The sequence below is a fragment of the Mixophyes fleayi genome, chromosome 7 (genome assembly GCF_038048845.1).
Source record: "Mixophyes fleayi isolate aMixFle1 chromosome 7, aMixFle1.hap1, whole genome shotgun sequence".
Lineage (NCBI taxonomy): Eukaryota > Metazoa > Chordata > Amphibia > Anura > Limnodynastidae > Mixophyes > Mixophyes fleayi.
This window is the reverse complement of record NC_134408.1, coordinates 11,358,150-11,376,945: the sequence shown is the minus strand read 5'-3', so window position 1 is coordinate 11,376,945 and position 18,796 is coordinate 11,358,150. Positions and strand designations below refer to the sequence as shown.

Sequence of the window (18,796 nt, the reverse complement as noted above, 5' to 3'; positions counted from 1 at the left end):
TTGAGGCCTCAACCTTATTTAATTCTTTTTTGTATACAGTCCAAAGGGGTCTGTATTTTGCTCTTTGCCCATTCCAAATTTGCTCCAGGGTAATGTGGCAGCTTTGACAAGTTAGTGCATAGCCACGTTACCTAACATTCTGTTACAATATTCCTTTGATTTTATCTTCCACAAAAAAGGGTGCGCCCTATAAGTCTCAGTGAAATCCCTCATGAGCTCCACATTGCGGTCATGTGACATTTTCAGGTTCTGTTTAAAAATAAAAAGAAAGAGTCATGGTCATCTTTTCTCCACTGATAATATCAAAAAACTCTGCAATATATGGTACTATATTTATACTAGTACTAGTGTATTATAAATAATACTAATAAGTATAACCAAAGTATTTTGCATACACACATATTAACATTCACAAAATATATATTTATGCAGTTGTTACGATAAGCACACTGGTACAAGAAAAAAATGATAATCACAACTTACCTTGTATGGCAATGGATGGAAGGTGTAAAACGCTCATAGTATCAGTTTGTACTTCTCAGACCACTAGGGGTTAAATATATTTATATTTTTTCCACACACACAAGGTTATTGTGCACGAATGGCCTTCACCCACAATGCTCCATTCTGTACAAGTACCACCACTGATTGGTCCACAACTGAAACAAATGCCCATGTCTGAATGTATAAAATTTCAGAGGAGCCTGTTTGGCGCCGAGGGACGTAAGACGATGGCGCATGAGGAGCAGGTGTCAGTGTGGGTGTGAGAAGTAGAGAAAAAGATTGTAGAAGTAGTGGAGGGGGATGGAGAAGAAGAAATACAATTAAAGGGCATAAAAAGAGCAAAAGCAATGAGCCCGAGAGAGGTGGAGAGGATGGTAAAAGTACTGGACCAGTACGACTACGACTGCCAGAAGATAAAATATTTAAGAGTTAATACGAGAAAGGATTTATTAATGCAGAAATTACTAAAACAAATTAAGGAAGAACTTGGAAAGAAAATAAATAAATTTCAAGCACAGAAGCGTTGGTCAGACCTAAAAAATAAATAACGACGGAGACTGATGGGAATTCGTAGAAACATTAAAAAAGTGAGTTTGACTGCTTGAAGGACTTGTAAGTGAATTTGTAGATAAACAACTGACAATAGTATATAGTATATTAAAAATGTTGCATTATTTCCTGAAAGAAGAATGCACGATTATATGTGCTGCGTAGGTACCGAAAATGTTAAAGCTGAACACGTACTTATTAAAGCTGAAAAAATAGATACCGAATTAGAAGACAAAAAAGATGTATTAAAAAAAGGTATTTCAAGTCACATGTGGAAGTTGTAAAATGTTTTGGCGAGAAATGTATAAGGTTATAATAACCAAAATGGCACCTGTTTTATAGAACCTATGGAGGTAATGGGCACCTTTGCAGAGTTGCAACAAGAGGGACCACAACATAAAGTTATTACGAGCAGTATAGAAGGTGAGCACATTGGGACTTTACTTAGTGTGGAAAAAAACTAAACTTTATTACAGATAGAGAAGTTAAATACTAAACTTTTTTTTTCCCTTTTGTCGTAGATACCATCGTCATATCGGACAAAACTTTCCTAGGGAGAAAAGAATGTTGGTAGTCCTTTGCAGGGTCTGGTATAGAAGATGGAAAAGCTTGATGAATATTTTAAAGAATTGGGGACAAACATTAATGATGTGAAAAAAAAAATTCAAAACCTACAAAAAACCTTTTTCAGAAGCTTATGCCACAAAGCACTAAGCACTTTCAGCATTAAAAAGTAAAATTTTAAAGTAATAATAAAAATATGTTGAAACATTTTATTTTTTTATTTTTTCACTTTTTTTTGGAAGCATAATTCAAGAATAAATCTGTTGGATGTACAATGTGGTTTATTCTGTGTATTTTACAAATATATGCATTAACAAGTAAATAAAGGTTCGAATATAAAATATCTTAAATGTACATGTAAAGGGTTTTAGAGAACACAGGTGTACAATCAGACATATATAAAATACACATCTATACACATCTATAGGAGCAATATAGTGTGCAATATACAAAAATGTATTTAATTATGCAGGCAGACAAATGTAATACACATATTTTACCTTTTGATTAATGTGTATTGAGTGTACAATTAAGTGACACATAGCTATAATTAAGGAGGCAGACATACGCAATAGACATATAAAAAACTTTTTTTGTTATAAGACTACTCTGACATAGCATTATAATTAAAGTGCCAGACATTTGCTATACGCATTAATGCAATAGACACCTGCTATGCTTTACCACTAGAAGCACCTAATTACCAAATGAGTGACGCGTGAACACCACACCACGTGGGGCTGGTACAGGCATCAGAAATCAACATGCACGTCCCCAAAGGAGTCGCAGTTCGAGGAACTATCGGCACTTGGTCGTGGATCGATTGAAAAATAGTACAACCTAAATAATCGTTAGGTGGATTGGTCGGAAAATATTAAACAGTACGACCAACCAAATGAGCCGACAATCAACACTTTGGCATGACTTTCGACCATTGTATCACTATACACACTAACCCGACTTCCGACCAAACGGTCGTATGTCGTCTGATTTGCCCGATTATTGGACAAAAATGCTTTAGTGTGTACCTAGCTTTACTTCTCAGACAGGATGAAAGGAATTTACTACATAGAAGCAGACATATTCAAACAATATGTACAATGGTAACCAGGTCCATTGATAGTTTTATCTGGAATTGTCAGGATCTGCCTGCAAGCCCCTTGCAGTACATACTGCTTTGCTTAGCAGCTCCTGCCTTTTGACTTTATTAGTGTGTATTGCAGCAGTACCTCTGATCACCAGAGGTGCTGCTATCTTGCTTTTCCTGTTTGCATTAGGGGTTAACATTTTTTCCAATTATCCCATGCACCTGGGTGTGGTTTCTTTTCCCTTATATATATCTGTTCCTCCCAGCAGTCATTGCTGGTTATTGTTGTCATCCTGATGTCATATCCTGTGGTTACACACTGTGATTCTTCCTCCTGCATTGTTCCTGTGATTCTACTGCATTAGGATCTCATCATTCATTCTGCTGATCTGTTTCATATGTGAACCTGGGACTTACCTGTGCATTTCCCTGTATCTGCTGCCTGGAATCTTCCCTCACCTTCCATTTACCGGCAACTGCTGAATAACTGGTATTTCTGCAAACTTATGATTTCATCACCTGTTTATATTTGCCAGCAATAAACATCGTTTGTTCTTCACCTATTCATGGCTCTTTAGCTGTATCTCTACGTTGTATCGTGACAGTAATCATGACAGGAATATTTGTCCCGATTCATATAATTTTGCTAGTTCAATCTTTAATAGAGTCTACATGATTTCTGAATATATAATATTTCCTAAACGAATATCACACAAGACGTAAAAACATTTTTGACCTGGTTCATGTTCAGATGTAAGTAAAATTACATGCCGTATCTTGCGTGAAAAAGCTCTGCACATGCGCCAGAATGGGATTTACGCCAAAGAACGCAATTGCATGTAATTCATGTCTGAGCACCAATGATACTTATGTCTGCCTTGAATTTGAAAGGCGGAACAGGGGTGGGAAAGAACGGTCAGTAATGTACAGTAAGGGCGTGCTAAGGGCATGTTGAGGGCGTTGCGATGCAGATGAGGCTGATTGAAGTCCAGGTGTTACGTCTCGCGGGAGACGTCTACTAGTCAGAGTTGACACAACCTTTCCCAGGGTGAGGAGTCTAACGGACCCCCGGTCTTCACCAAGAACCGCCGCAAGGCTGGATAGGTTTTGGTGCCGGAGGCCCGCAGGTCGCGACCCCTAGGTTAGCCCCCTGACGTAATGGATGACAAGCCAGTAGATGGGTGATCCAATGGACAGACTCAGTGGTGGTAAAGCTGGGCAGGATAATTAGCTGAGAATTAACAGCACAAAAAGAGGAGTCTTGACGCGTCTCAGTGAGGTTCCGGGTCGGATACACTGAAGCTAACCACAGATAAGAGAGTCGCAGGGTTGTATACCCAGGAGCACACTCGGGTTAGATGCAAGGAAACACGGGCAGCTGAGAAGAGTATAGGAATAGCCGGGTCGGATATACAGTAATTCAGCTGGGTCGGATACAGCAGGGAGTGAGCAGCAGAATTGTCACAATGAATAGCCGGGTCCGATACACAGTGATTCAGCAGGATCGGATACACCAATAAGGGGGCAAAAGAACGGTCAAATGGATAGCCGGGTTGGATACATAAATGTAAGCCAGGTCGGATACACAGTGGACACAGGCAGCAGAATGGTTAAATAAGCAGTGTCGTACACAGGGAAACAGCAGGATCATCACAGGTACACAGAGTGGAGCCAGACGCCAAGTAGTAACTCGTGGCTCTGACACAGGCAGTGTGTCAGAACGAGCCAGAAATAGGAGATAAGATTTCAAATTCCCCGCCTTACGAGCCACATGACCGCAGCCGTGCACCGCCCGGAAACACAGGGCATCAGCTGCCATCGCGAGCAGGAACAAGGAGAAGTTCCTAACACCAGGGTATCTTCTACATATGCTTATTTAGCTGTATCATATGCACCAGCTACGGGCAGGTTTAAGTGCCGACTGATAGTGATAACCGACACGAAATAGTCTTTGTATTGAAATCTACACTTATGTCTGTCACTTGATACAAAGAACATGTGTATGCAAGTAAGAGAGACTATAAAGCACATTTTTATGATTATAGTATTGTGTGCTGTTCATTTATTTGCTACTGTACTGTGTGTGTGTATATATATATATATATATATCTTTTTTTTGCATGTGTTCTGATGTGGCTGTGTATTGCACTTATGTGTGTGGTATCCAGCACTCTTTTGTGTCTGTTAACATACGGCAAGTAAGGTTTAGGCAGAGTTTACTTACACCCAGATTCAAATCGAAACGCATCTCGAGATCCGCACGGGCTTGAATACAGGCAAAAAAGTTCTGTGCTCTTTTTTTTAACTGCAAGTTGTGTGCAAGTTGGGTCTGAGCATGAATCAGACTCTTTATGTATAAAGTTCCTAAGGCTACTCTAGTGTATAATAAAGGGTCTATTTATTACGACAATTTCTCCCAAAAAATTTTGTATTATGATGGTGATAATCTATACAGATCTGTTGGTTAATTTAATTTTTTTAAATTATTATGGTCGTTTCTACTAATTATTTGAAACTCCAGTTGTAGTATAGATCATATTATAATACCAGCAGAGAATAACATAAAAATGTATATATTATGACTAGCAGTCATTTTAATTGACATGAAATATGTTGCATAAGATACTGTCTTTAATGTATTTTAGTAAGGGATAAAATGCATGGAATTCCCCACATATATGAGAACACAATAACCCAATATAAAGTTTACATTGCTTAAAAATATAGTTCAAAAAACTTTACTAAAATTGTAAAATCTCTTGTGTTTGGTCTATAAAGCAGCTACACAGTTATATAGAACGGATCTACTGATAAAAGGCTTATAAGATGATGGGCATAGAATAGCCAATGGTTACAGACCTAATATCAATTGTATTTTAAACATTCATTGAGCATTAAATCCAAAGATCATTGTATATTTCCAATGACTACTGACTATTTCAAATTATTCAGAACACACATTAGAAGTATATATGTGTATACTCAGCAAGATATTAAAAATACATGTAACTGTCTTGCCCAAAATCCAAAACCATATTCTCGTTTAAGCCTTCTGGATACATAGTCTGTGAAAGCAGAAAGCTTCCCTGGTGCACGATTACTCGTATCTGTCCCCACCTCGAGAGGTGGGAGGGATGTGTTCACTACCCATCACATAAATAGCCAAAGGGTTATCTGAATGTACTTCAGACAAGTGACAGGGGACCCTGTGGTTCTGAATTCTGTAACTTTGTAACAATATGAAGCCTAAATTATAATAAACAAAGTTTGAGACATTTTATAGTCTGACCTATATACTGTAGGCCACATGTGCCCTTTAATAAATAGATAACATATGTCATATCATAGTCAATGAAGGTTTCAATAGGAAATCTGGTTTTAGTGACATAAGACTCACAATGTTGTACCTGATGCTGGATAAACCCGCAAGTAATACATTCATTGCTGCTGCATTTGTAACATCCAGTTACTATAGGCAACCACATATTTCTGCTTGGATTAATATCCAACTTTTCTTAAACCTAGTAACACACCGGATATTAATCCAAGCAGAACTATGTGGTTACCCAGAGTAACTGGATGTTACCAATGTAGCAGCACTCAATGTATTACTTGCAGTGATCTGCATCTAAATCATGTTGGTGGGTTGTGCAGATTGATTGCTTTGGTTTAGTCCAAAGTTTGCACCTATCAATCCTCTCAGTGTGTATACAATTTACACAATGGAAGTGTCTGGTTGCACATTTTGAGGTTCATTTAGAGTTTGACACATTTGCATCTAAAATATGTGCCACAAACAAAGCACATTTACAAGTTTATATTAATTTGCATATATATCTTAAAGTGCACGCAACAAAAAATAAAAATGTAAATGCGTTGGCAGGAAGATACAATTGAATTTTATAATTGTGTGGCGGCATACAGGAGACATCATTCATCACCATCAATTTGATGACAATAGTGTTGATGGAGTTTTAATTTGCTAAAAAACTTTTAATATTTATACATTTCTTTTAAATAAACAGTATGCCCCCTCCCCCCCCCCCCCCCCCCATGCAGTTTTACAAGCGCCAGCCTACATAAGGAGTTTATGGCTGCCAGGGCTTTTTGGGAACAGAAGTGCTATAGCCAAATTTGTTTATTTCTATCATTTAACACTCAACGAACATAGATGTTGTGAAGAGTTATGGGGCTGTCAGCATGGGGCTGTCTTTTTCTTGGGGGAGGGGGCTAGATTTTTTCTGTGGGCCCAAGTCCCCTAGGGAATTCAGCTCATGCTGAACAAGCTGTAACTGTGTCATATTATGACTGGGAGAACCATACTCTATGGTTTATTAACATGTATTTAAAATGTATTTATTATTAAATATGTAAAAAACCTTTTTTGTTTACAATTTAAAGGTCCGTGGTGATGGCCATCATTAGCATGGATCGTTGCTCCAATGGTTGAGCACCCACAATATTTACATGAACACACCAGTAGTGTACTCTGTCTACAGGCCCATTACCTTTACCATTCAGCCTCTCCAGGCGTAATGCGGCACAACTCAGGGACACACAAATATCTTATGGACGTAGTTCTACACATTTTTGGTGCACATACAGTACGGAAAAAGTAAATTCACGCAAAAAAGCTTCTAATGAGCCTCTGTCAGTAAATGAGTCTTTTAGTGTGTTGAAAATTGCTCTCCTCGTGTTTAATACATTTGAACCTCTGTATGATGTTCTGGTGATGTCAGAGTTTGCTGAATGGTCATTACTTTTTCCCGGAAGATGATTCTATGTGGAAAAAAGAAGAAGAGCAGGATAAATATTGGAAACAATGCTCGATAATGTCAATGATAATGAATTAAAAGTTAACTTATATTCAAAATGAAACATGTTAATACTGTATGAATAATAGGGGTAATGTAAAAGGCTTGTGCCCACCATGCCCATATACAGAGCCATAGGCCATATTTCCTGTAGTACAGGGTCATTCCTCGCTGTGTTCTTACCAAGGTAAATGAACTAGGTACAATGCATGGCTATTCCTTATTAAACACTCTGCAGCATCTGTATCAGAGGTTCCTAAGCTATAGACTGGACACAAATCATTGGGCTGTCAATCATCTAAGTGGGTTCCTGAGATCCTCAACTGCCAATCTGTTTTGTTCTACCAATTAATAGTTAAATTGCTAATCAATTTTTATTGTTTTGCACAAGTATACAATTTGCTGCTTATTATATTGTAGCAACAAAATACTTAAAGGACCACTAGGTCGCAAACTTTTAATCCAGTCCCGCTCTGTTCTTGCATTTGTCAATGACATCACGCCAGCAAACTCTCACAGTCCCGCCGTGAGTCAGTTTCAGCCTTGGTGTCATCTGAAGCCCAAAGGACTAGAGAAATATTTGCTATAAAGAAAGTGCAATACATGAGACTTGCTAGGATTTATGAATCACAGAGCTTTTCCAGATTGGCAACTGGTTTGGGCCTAAAGAAAAATAACAAGGGTTAATCTGATGATTGACAAATGGTGACATATAACACCAATGTAGGTTGTTTTTATTTATTTAATAAAATATATATTTTATCTTATATTGATTTCTAATCAGATTTATGATTATTGGAATTGGAAGGAAAGTTACCTCAGCGAGGTAGTTCACTGATTTAATCTCCTTTTTTGTTTTTAAAATCACTTTATTTTTCACACTTTGTTCAAAGGACAACAGTGTAGAACATATTCAATGAGAAAAAACAGTATGGCATAAAAAAATTGGTTCCACGTTGTATCTTATCGAAGGGGTTAAATACAACAAATCAGGTTTTCCAGTGATATTGTAAAAGAGAAAGGACTAGAAGGAGAACTTGGAAGAAAGGGAGAGGAAGAGGTGCAGGGGGTGGGGGGAGAAGTGGGGAGGGCCAGGTGTTCATATTTACATGTTGCCCGGAAAGGGGAAGCCATGTAGTCTGTACCATGGTATCCATGTCTCGTGAAATTTGGGAAGGGTATTGTTAAGGAGGGCTGTGGTATACCCCATGGACGAAATGTGTCATACTCTATTTATCAGTTCTGGTTTTGGTAGGATGGAGGTCTTTTTCAAAGCTCGGGCTATCAGTAGTTTACAAGCTTGACTAACCTGAAGTATCAGACTTTCTGTTGGTTTGCTTATAGATGGGGCGGCATTGTTGAGCAAAAATATTGCAGGATCCCTGAGGAAATGAACAGTTGTTGGTGGAGGAGGGTCAGAGCAATATCCCATAATGATTGCTTAATGGGACAGTCCCACTAGATGTGTAAGTAAGTACCCTGTCCACCACAGCCTCGCCAGCACATGTCTGATGTGTTTGGGAAAATGCGAAGGAGCTGGGTTGGGACTAGGTACCATCTCGAATACACTTTGTAAGCTGTTTCCCTGACATACGCATTGATGGATGCCTTAGCCACATGTTTCGGAATTGCTGACCATTTCTCGCTATCCAGTACCAGCCTGAGGTCCCCCCATGCCTCCTCGTGGAGATCCAAAGGCGGTAAGTCCAGCTTGAGGAGAAAGTGGTATAACATTGATATATTACCTCTGCGCCCCATCAAATAAATACAGTTACGCTAGGGTAGTAGTTGCCGGAGTTGTTTAGTATGCGTTTGAGAGTAGACAAAGCTATGGATCTGTAGTTAGGAAAAATGCATAGATTTTGGAAGGCCGTATCTCGCCGAGAGATCTGCAAATGTGTGTGTGTGTGTGTGGGGGGGGGGGGGCAGATTCACCCATTTATGTGGAGAAACAATCTACTTTTCTGGATTTTCAGAGTACAATTATGGAATCTACATTACCTGGAGGGAACTGGGGGTTTCTCAATATTGGTATCAGTGGGGAGGGATCAGAGGCGGGCTGGGCCGGGGGGCAGGGGGGCATTGGCCGGCCAGATTTTCAGCTTTTAGGGCCGGGGGGTAGGCCGGCCGGCCTCCCCCCGATGCAATCTCTCTGTATTTTTTTCTGCGGCCGCATCTGATGACATCAGATGCGGCCGCGTCAGCGCACAGGCGGCCGCATCCCATGACACGGGATGCAGCCGCGTCATCAATGACGCGGGATGACGTGGCCGCATCCCGTGTAATGAGATGCGGCCGCCTGTGTGCCCCCCTGCCTGCAGCATCCCTGCCCGCGCCAATTTGAAGAGAGTGTTCACAGAATCCCATATCGAGAAAGTAAATCGGATCTTGGGACTTTCATATTCCGAGGCAGGTCTGTGGGTCCCGGACAGCCAGGGTAGATAGTGGACCTGGGACTCCGGGGTCATGGTGTTCTCAATATCCACACATTTTTTCAAGCCAGGGTTAATATGCCATGAAATACCATGGTGCAATTGGGTGGCATAGTAGTAGTTAGAGAGAAGAAGGAGACCAAGTCCTCCATCATCAGCAGGCTTCACCAGGGTAGTGCGCTTGAGTCTGGGACATTTACCTCCCCATATAAAGTTGCCACACATTGTCTGCAGTGAAGGGGGAACCGGGACTGGCAATGCCTGGAATAAATACAGCAGACATGGCAAGATGTTCATCTTTGCTGCATTAATCCAACCTGTCTAAGAAATATATAAAGATTGCCATTTCTTAAAATCTTGACCAATGCAGTCAATAAGGGTGGAGCAGTTAAATCGATACAGGTCAGAGTAGTGTCTTGTGATTGCCACATCTAAATAGCAGATTACCTGAGGGCGCCACTGAAATTTGAATGACTCCTCCAGGTATGCTCTGCACTTGGCAGGAACAAAGAATGCCATGGCCTCGGATTTAATATCGTTGCTCTTATAAGCCATCCGTAGCATGCTAGTTCAGAGAGAAGGTTAGAAAAAGATATCCAGGGGTTGGACAGGGTCAAAAGCACATCATCCGCAAACAACGTTATTTTACATTGACTAGGTCTCAGTTGGATTCCTGAGATATTTACATTGTTCCTATTTGCTACAGCTAGTGGCTCAATACAGAGTGTGAACAGCAATGGTGAGAGGGGGCAGCCCTGTAGGGTGTCGTTATGAAGGTGAAGAGGATCAGAAACCTGGCCAGTTGTCGCGACCCTGGAGGTGAGGTTAGCGTATAGCGCCCTAATAGCAGTGAGAAATTTTTTCCTAAAACCAAAACGTTTCAAGGGTTGAAATCAGTAAGGGCCAAGAGACCCTATCAAATACCTTCTTGGTGTCCAATGCTAAAACTACTGACGGTTATCTTCACATTTTTAAAGAGCACACCACTCTTATCTACGGCTGCAGAGGACTTTCTTTTCCAATCCATTTAAATAATTAAACAATACTTCTGGATTGCCCATACCCAGCGCCCAAGCATTTGTTAGAGTATATAACAGTGGTGTGGAATCTGTTACTAGCGCTATTCACCAGAGCCCACTGCAAGTTGGGGTGGATTTGGCTGCATGTATTAACCTGGTCGCAGTACACCAAAACTGGCCCTGGGTGGGTGGGTGAGTGGAGCAGTCCAGGCAGTAGTTCAGAAGGCAGAATGGTCAGCAGGATGCAGGTAAGCAAAACCGAATTAGCAAGCACAGGAATAGTCAAAGAGTATTCAGGAAAAGCCTAAGGTCAAAATCAATCTGTAAGCGCAGGATCCAAGTCTCATGAAAACAGGAACAAGCCAGGTCAATAATCAGGAATCAAGAAGTAATCAGGTTAACATGCTCAGGAGCTTAGAACAGAATATATGACAAACTGGCAGGGAATGACAGGCAGAGCAGGTTTAAATACTATTGGGGAGTTCAACTCCCCACGTCTGTGATGTTAGCAATCACCTGACTGCATCTCAGTGAACTTGCATCATCTGTTCTTGCCACGCTATGAGGTGAAAGATAGATACTGAGTACTGCATCTAAATGCAGGGTTCCAGACAAAATACAAATACTGATGTTATTTTAATTATCTGCTATCAAGAATATAAACTGTGCATATACAACATATTTCTATATATTTCTACGCCTTTGAAAATGTCAAGTTATTATTTACGCATTATGATTCAGCTATACTTCAGGCCTAGTTACAATTCTGTTCTATATTATGAAAGCAGTATTGGAGACACTCTGCTATTCAATTTAAAGACTGAATTATCTTTTTAAACCTGTGTGGTCTTGGTATTGTGCTACTTGGTGCCAGAGGTAGAGGTTATCAGAAACTGGGGTCTGATCCTGCTTGAGTTCAAAATAGTTCCTTGCAGTTTCCCATGGTGACTGGGGATTATCACTTTTTTGTCTAGTTTTGTTTCTTGGAACCCTTGCCTCTATCTTTGTCCCTTTTGTAAATATGCTCTGGATTTAAATATATAGGTGGTAGCAAGGGGGTGCATATGGGAGGAGAGATGACCGCTGTTCTTCAGGTTGTGTGATAATTCTTTAGAGGAACAGGGAACAACTGGAGTAGATACATAGCTCTATATGCCTTCCAAAAAATATTTTAAAAAGTAAACTGTTTATAAATGTGAGCATACTATAAAAGAAAAGATACAGTAGACAGATGCACAGTGTATAGGAATGTATGATACTATGTTCGAGGGAGCTGCACTAGATATTCCGCTAGCTATATTAAAGAATAAAAAATACAGTGTGTGCTCACCTCCCACAGGAGAGATGTTAAATGTTGTTATCCAATTTAGGTACTAACCTATATATTGAAAGTACAAGGTTATTTTTTTCAGTGATATAAAAAAATAAGTACGTGAAGTGTGAGTATATTGAACACTAACAAAATGTTATTGTTATTATTACTTAAATGCTGATATTGCATCTATAATTACAATATAATTCATTGAATGAATGAGTGAATTCAATTGTGGCAATGTAATTAATTATGGTTAATACCCCGTGGGGTCTAACCACTAGTAACCAATACAGAGCAGCTTTTCAAAGCTCAGACTAAGCTGGGGCTGAGTGGCATAATAACCCACACTGCGGGAATCCCTGTTGTAGTTTCACCAATTCAACCTGTCATAGCCCAGGGCTATTAGCAGCTTTTTAGGGAGCAAACCACGCGGCCCCCAAAAAATGCAGCTACAAACACAGGCTATGACAAGAGAGTCTTCTTGTTTGTGCCGTGGCGCAACCTGGGGAGAGAAAGAAGAAAGAGAGAGAGAGGGGGGGAGACAGGGGTGGTGTGTGGAGAACACAGTATAGGCTGTACCAACAATATACTTTTGGGGCTTATTAGGTTATAGCTCTTTTGCTGGTGTTGGTCTATAGCTCTTTGCCCTGTTTATAGCCCTAATTACAACGTATATTGTGGTGGTTTGGTACCTCCTGTATGGGGTGTGACTAGTAGTTCTGTAGGGGTGTTAAAAGCTCTTAGTTAGCTATAGCTATTAATAGAGGCAGATAGTGTTGTGATTGCCTCTTAATTTATTAATTTATTATGTGCTGTGATGTGCTTCCAAAATGTTGGGCAGATATTGTGTGCGAGGTGAAAATACTATGTGTTCAGAATGTGTGGGTGTGCAGTGAGATCCGTGTTGGGAGTAAACTTTTGCTTAGGTAGCTCTTACAAGAGCAGTTAGGTGGTCGTATGCCGGTCTATCTATCCTGTAGTTAGGCGCTGCAGTACGTGCTGATTGTAGCGTGTACCGAGCGGTGGCGTGACTGGGGCCGAGCGGTGCTTCTGGTTCAGCTCAAGTGCTGTCGCCGGACTTCCGGTGTTGCTGGAGCGCACTTTGCGTTCCACTGCGGGCTGAGTTGGTTCTTGTCCTTCTGTTTCAAATTTCGATCATGGAGAGTTTGCGAGTGGTGTTTCCAGGGGCAGCGGTGAGTGTTCAGGAAGTCTTCTGCGGGGTGTAGTTGTGGTCCAACGTGTTTCGTCCTTAGACTTCGTCAGGGATGTAGCTGTGCTGTTGTTTCCTTGTGTTTTTATCCTGTTATGATTTCCACTGGGATCTTCCGGAAGGGGAGTGGGGAGGCGGGAGGCGGGATTGGGGAGGGGGAGGGGGGATGGCGGGCCGGGGGTTTTAGTTTTATGGTATGAAGTGTTGGTGGATTACTTTTAGTACTGCGCGATCATTAACTCAGATTGGGATATTGTTTTTAAGTTGATTTCGGTGTTGGGGAGGCTATTCTTACGGGAACCTAGAGGATCCGTTTGGGGTATGATACAGGTGCCTTTGACATGGTAGTAATAATTAATTTCCTTAATAGTTATTCCTTATTAACTCTCAAATGGGAGCGCTGCAGTGGTTGTGCTGGGGGGGGGGAAGAATATATCTCTCTTATCCGCAGATGGTGGGGTGTTGCAGTTGTAAGGGCAGTTTAGGAGGGATCAATGGCCGGTGGGAAGTGGGTTTTCTTTCATCTTTATTAAATAATGTTTATTTTCTACCTTTTGATCTAATAAAATAATTAAAATAAGTAAAATAAAATAAATAGTTTATTTTACTTTTATTGAAGTGTTTATATTATTCCCTGGGCATTACAATGGGGGTGGTGGGGGGGGGGGGGGCTAGTGAATGGGATAAAACTGCTAGTGATGGATTGGATATTATGGTGGTTTTACTTTAGTCTTTAGTAAATAGTGTTTATTCTTTACCTTTTTGGTTTTAAATATATTTATTTGTTAAATTCATTAAATTAATTAAATTAATATAATTCCTTTTATTTTGTTGAAGTGTTTATTTTGTTCCCTGGGCGTTACAAAGGGGGGTGAGGGAGCTATTGAATGGGATATGACCGATAGTGGGGGATTTTATATTGTGGTGTTACATGGGGGGGGGGGGGGGTTGAGCTTCCTTAAGTATTACATGTTATGCTGGCATTTTAGTATTGGGGTGGGGGCCTGTATCTATTGAAGTTAGATACGATCATGGGGTATATGGCTGGGTGATGTTAAATAGTGATTTTATTAAATTAGCATCGGGGGGGGGGGGTGGGAAAATGGTGGGATGGGGATGTTCATACTTACAGAAAAGATCCTAGATCAAAGTCTATGTTGAGGCCTTTGGGTGTGAGGGTCCCTAGTGTGTGAATCCATCTTGCTTCTTCCTTTGAAATTAGCTTGATGTAGTCTCCTCCTCTCCATGGTTTCTTGATCTGTTTAATCCCCATGAATTTGAGTCCTGTGGGGTCTTGATGGTGTGATAGTTTGAAATGTTCTGATACGCTGTGGTTCTGCACTCCTTTTTTTATGTTTCTTATGTGTTCTGGAATTCTTGTCTTGAGGTTTCTTATTGTTCTTCCTATGTATTGAAGTCCGCATGGGTATTCTAGTAGGTAGATTATCCCTGTGGAGTCGCAGGTCATTTTGTCTTCAATTTTGTGTTCTTTACCGGTTGAATTTGATGTGAATTCTGTTGTGGGTTTGGTGGAACTGTGTTTCGTTGTTCTGCACGCCAGGCATCTGTTGCAGTGGTAGTAACCTTTCTTCCCTTCTTTTATCCAAGTCTCCTTGCTCTTCTTTTCTTTGTCGTTGGTGGGGATGAAACTGGCTGTTACCATGTTCTTTAGATTTCTTGCCTTCCTATACACTATCCTTGGTTTAGGTGGTAGGTGTTCCTTTAGTTGTTCGTCCTCGAGTAGGATGTGCCAATGCTTTTTCAGGAGGTTTTCTAGTTTTCTATGGTTGCTGTGTTAGTTTGTGATGAAGAGGGGTGCATTTTCTTCTTTTGTTTCTTTGGGTTTGTAGTGAAGGAGTTCTTCTCTTTTCAGATTTTCTGCTTTTTCTAGTTCTTTCTCCAGGTGATCTTGATCGTAGTTCCTATCTCTGAATTTCTGTTTCATTGTTTCGGCTTGTTCTTTGAAGGTTTCCTTTGTGGAGCAGTTTCTTCTTATTCTTCTGAATTGACCTCCTGGGATGTTCTTTAGCCATGTTATGTGGTGGTTGCTGTTTGCTGGTATGTAGCTGTTGCAGTCGACCCGTTTCAAGTAAGTTTTGGGCTGGATGGTGTTGTCTTTGATGTAGATGATGAGGTCCAAGAAATTTACTTCCTTCTTGCTGGAGTTGGAGGTAAAGCTCAGTTTGAGGTTGTTGCTGTTGATGTATTCTAGGAATGAGCGGAGCTCTATTTCGTTGCCTTTCCATATGAATAGGATGTCATCTATATACCTTTTCCATGCTACTATGTTGTCGCTGTGGGGATTGTTGTTCCAGATGTTGTCTTCCTCCCATTTTGCCATGTAGAGGTTCGCGTAGCTTGGCGCGAATTTCGTGCCCATTGCAGTGCCTGTGGTCTGTTTGTAGTAATTGTCTTCGAACCAGAAGTAGTTGTGGTCGAGAATGAAGTTGATGGCTTCTGTGATGAAGGTGGCTTGGTTGAGTGGTATGTCTTGGTTCTTTTTCAGGTAGTGTTTGCTGTGTTCACAACCTTTTTTGTGGTCGATGATGGTGTAGAGGGAGGTAACATCGCACGTGACTAGAGTGTAGTTTTCTTTCCAGCTGATTTCGTTCAGAATCTTCAGGATTTGTGTCGTGTCCTTGAGATGACTTCTTTGTGCGCTCACCAAGGGTTGTAGGAAGTGATCGATATATTCTGATAGGTTGCTGGTCAATGACTCTATTCCGGATACTATAGGTCTTCCTGGTGGTTTTTCTGTGTTCTTGTGGATCTATGGTAGGTAGTAGAATACTGGGATCCTTGGGTGTGGTGTGGAGATGTAGGTGTATTCATTCTTGTTTAGGATGTCATCTTTTAGGCCTTTGTTAAGTAGTTTTAAGAGTTCTTTGTGGTACTTGCTTGTGGGGTCTTGTTCCACTTGTTTGTACGTTGATTTTTTGCTGAGAAGTCTCTTGGCTTCATCTAGGTAGTCTGATTTGTTGAGGATGACTATTCCACCTCCCTTGTCGGCTGGTTTCAGAACAATGCCCTTGTTCCCTTTTAGGTCTTTAAGGGCTCGTTTCTCCATGATCGTATCTAACATCAATAGATACAGGCCCCCACCCCAATACTAAAATGCCAGCATAACATGTAATACTTAAGGAAGCTCAAACCCCCCCCCATGTAACACCACAATATAAAATCCCCCACTATCAGTCATATCCCATTCAACAGCTCCCCCACCCCCTTTTGTAACGCCCAGGGAACAAAATAAACACTTCAACAAAATAAAAGGAATTATATTAATTTAATTAATTTAATGAATTTAACAAATAAATATATTTAAAACCAAAAAGGTAAAGAATAAACACTATTTACTAAAGACTAAAGTAAAACCACCATAATATCCAATCCATCACTAGCAGTTTTATCCCATTCACTAGCCCCCCCCACCCCCATTGTAATGCCCAGGGAACAATATAAACACTTCAATAAAAGTAAAATAAACTATTTATTTTATTTTACTTATTTTAATTATTTTATTAGATCAAAAGGTAGAAAATAAACATTATTTAATAAAGATTAAAGAAAACCCACTTCCCACCGGCCATTGATCCCTCCTAAACTGCCCTTACAACTGCAACACCCCACCATCTGCGGATAAGAGAGATATATTTCCCCCCCCCCCAGCACAACCACTGCAGCGCTCCCATTTGAGAGTTAATAAGGAATAACTATTAAGGAAATTAATTATTACTACCATGTCAAAGGCACCTGTATCATACCCCAAACGGATCCTCTAGGTTCCCGTAAGAATAGCCACCCCAACACCGAAATCAACTTAAAAACAATATCCCAATCTCAGTTAATGATCGCGCAGTACTAAAAGTAATCCACCAACACTTCATACCATAAAACTAGAACCCCTGGCCCGCCATCCCCCCTCCCCCCCCCCAATCCTGCCTCTCGCCTCCCCCCTCCCCTTCCGGAAGATCCCAGTGGAAATCATAACAGGATAAAAACACAAGTAAACAACAGCACAGCTACATCCCTGACGAAGTCTAAGGACGAAACGCGTTGGACCACAACTACACCCCGCAGAAGACTCCCTGAACACTCACCGCTGCCCCTGGAAACACCACTCGCAAACTCTCCAGGATCGAAATTTGAAACAGAAGGACAAGAACCAACTCAGCCCGCAGTGGAATGCAAAGTGCGCTCCAGCAACACCGGAAGTCCGGCGACAGCACTTGAGCTGAACCAGAAGCACCGCTCGGCCCCAGTCACGCCACCGCTCGGTACACGCTACAATCAGCTCGTACTGCAGCGGCTAACTACAGGATAGATAGACCGGCATACAACCACCTAACTGCTTTTGTAAGAGCTACCTAAGCAAAAGTTTACTCCCAACACGGATCTCACTGCACACCTACACATTCTGAACACATAGTATTTTCACCTCGCACACAATATCTGCCCAACATTTTGGAAGCACATCACAGCACATAATAAATTAATAAATTAAGAGGCAATCACAACACTATCTGCCTCTATTAATAGCTCTAGCTAACTAAGAGCTTTTAACACCCCTACAGAACTACTAGTCACACCCCATACAGGAGGTACCAAACCACCACAATATACGTTGCAATTAGGGCTATAAACAGGGCAAAGAGCTATAGACCAACACCAGCAAAAGAGCTATAACCTAATAAGCCCCAAAAGTATATTGTTGGTACAGCCTATACTGTGTTCTCCACACACCACCCCTGTCTCCCCCCCCTCTCTCTCTCTTTCTCCTTTCTCTCCCCAGGTTGCGCCACGGCACAAACAAGAAGCCAAACAACAAGTTCGGAAACCGGAACACCCGAAGAATCTGTAACGGCAGCACCAATCCCGAAGACACTCCCGTCTAGCGCAGACGCCCAAGGTAAGCTCACCAAAAAGAGACCCTACCACCTGATCCCTATGACAAGAGAGTCCCTAATGACGAAAGCAGGCCTGTGTGCTTATCATTAACTTTACACGTACCTGAATGGGTTAATATATCTCCAGGCCAGACCGACCATTAAGAAGGGTTGTGGGAGTTCTGTGGCACCTTATATATATCACCAGGAAAGTGGGGAGGGTACAGTCATCGACACGAGATCCCACCCACCCGCCCTAAAACTAAGGAGTGGTAGGTTGTAAATGTGTTTTAACAATGCTTTTTTTTCTGCGTCTCAGAGCAGGCACAGTTGGAAGGGCACTGCGAACAGCGGCTGATGAATACGGCGCTATCGCTGATTGGCCGCAGGTCACTGCCCCTTTCGATGTAAAGTCA

General features: G+C 41.2%; 1 gene segment (V, D, J or C); it reads right to left on the bottom strand.

Annotated features, from left to right (window-relative positions):
- Positions 1-6,758: 6,758 nt before the first annotated feature.
- LOC142097320 (Ig kappa chain C region, A allele-like) overlaps positions 6,759-18,796 on the bottom strand; it is a 139,022-nt gene continuing 126,984 nt past the window's right edge. The window contains 1 exon segment of the C gene segment in view: positions 6,759-7,483. Coding sequence covers positions 7,461-7,483 — 23 coding nt within the window.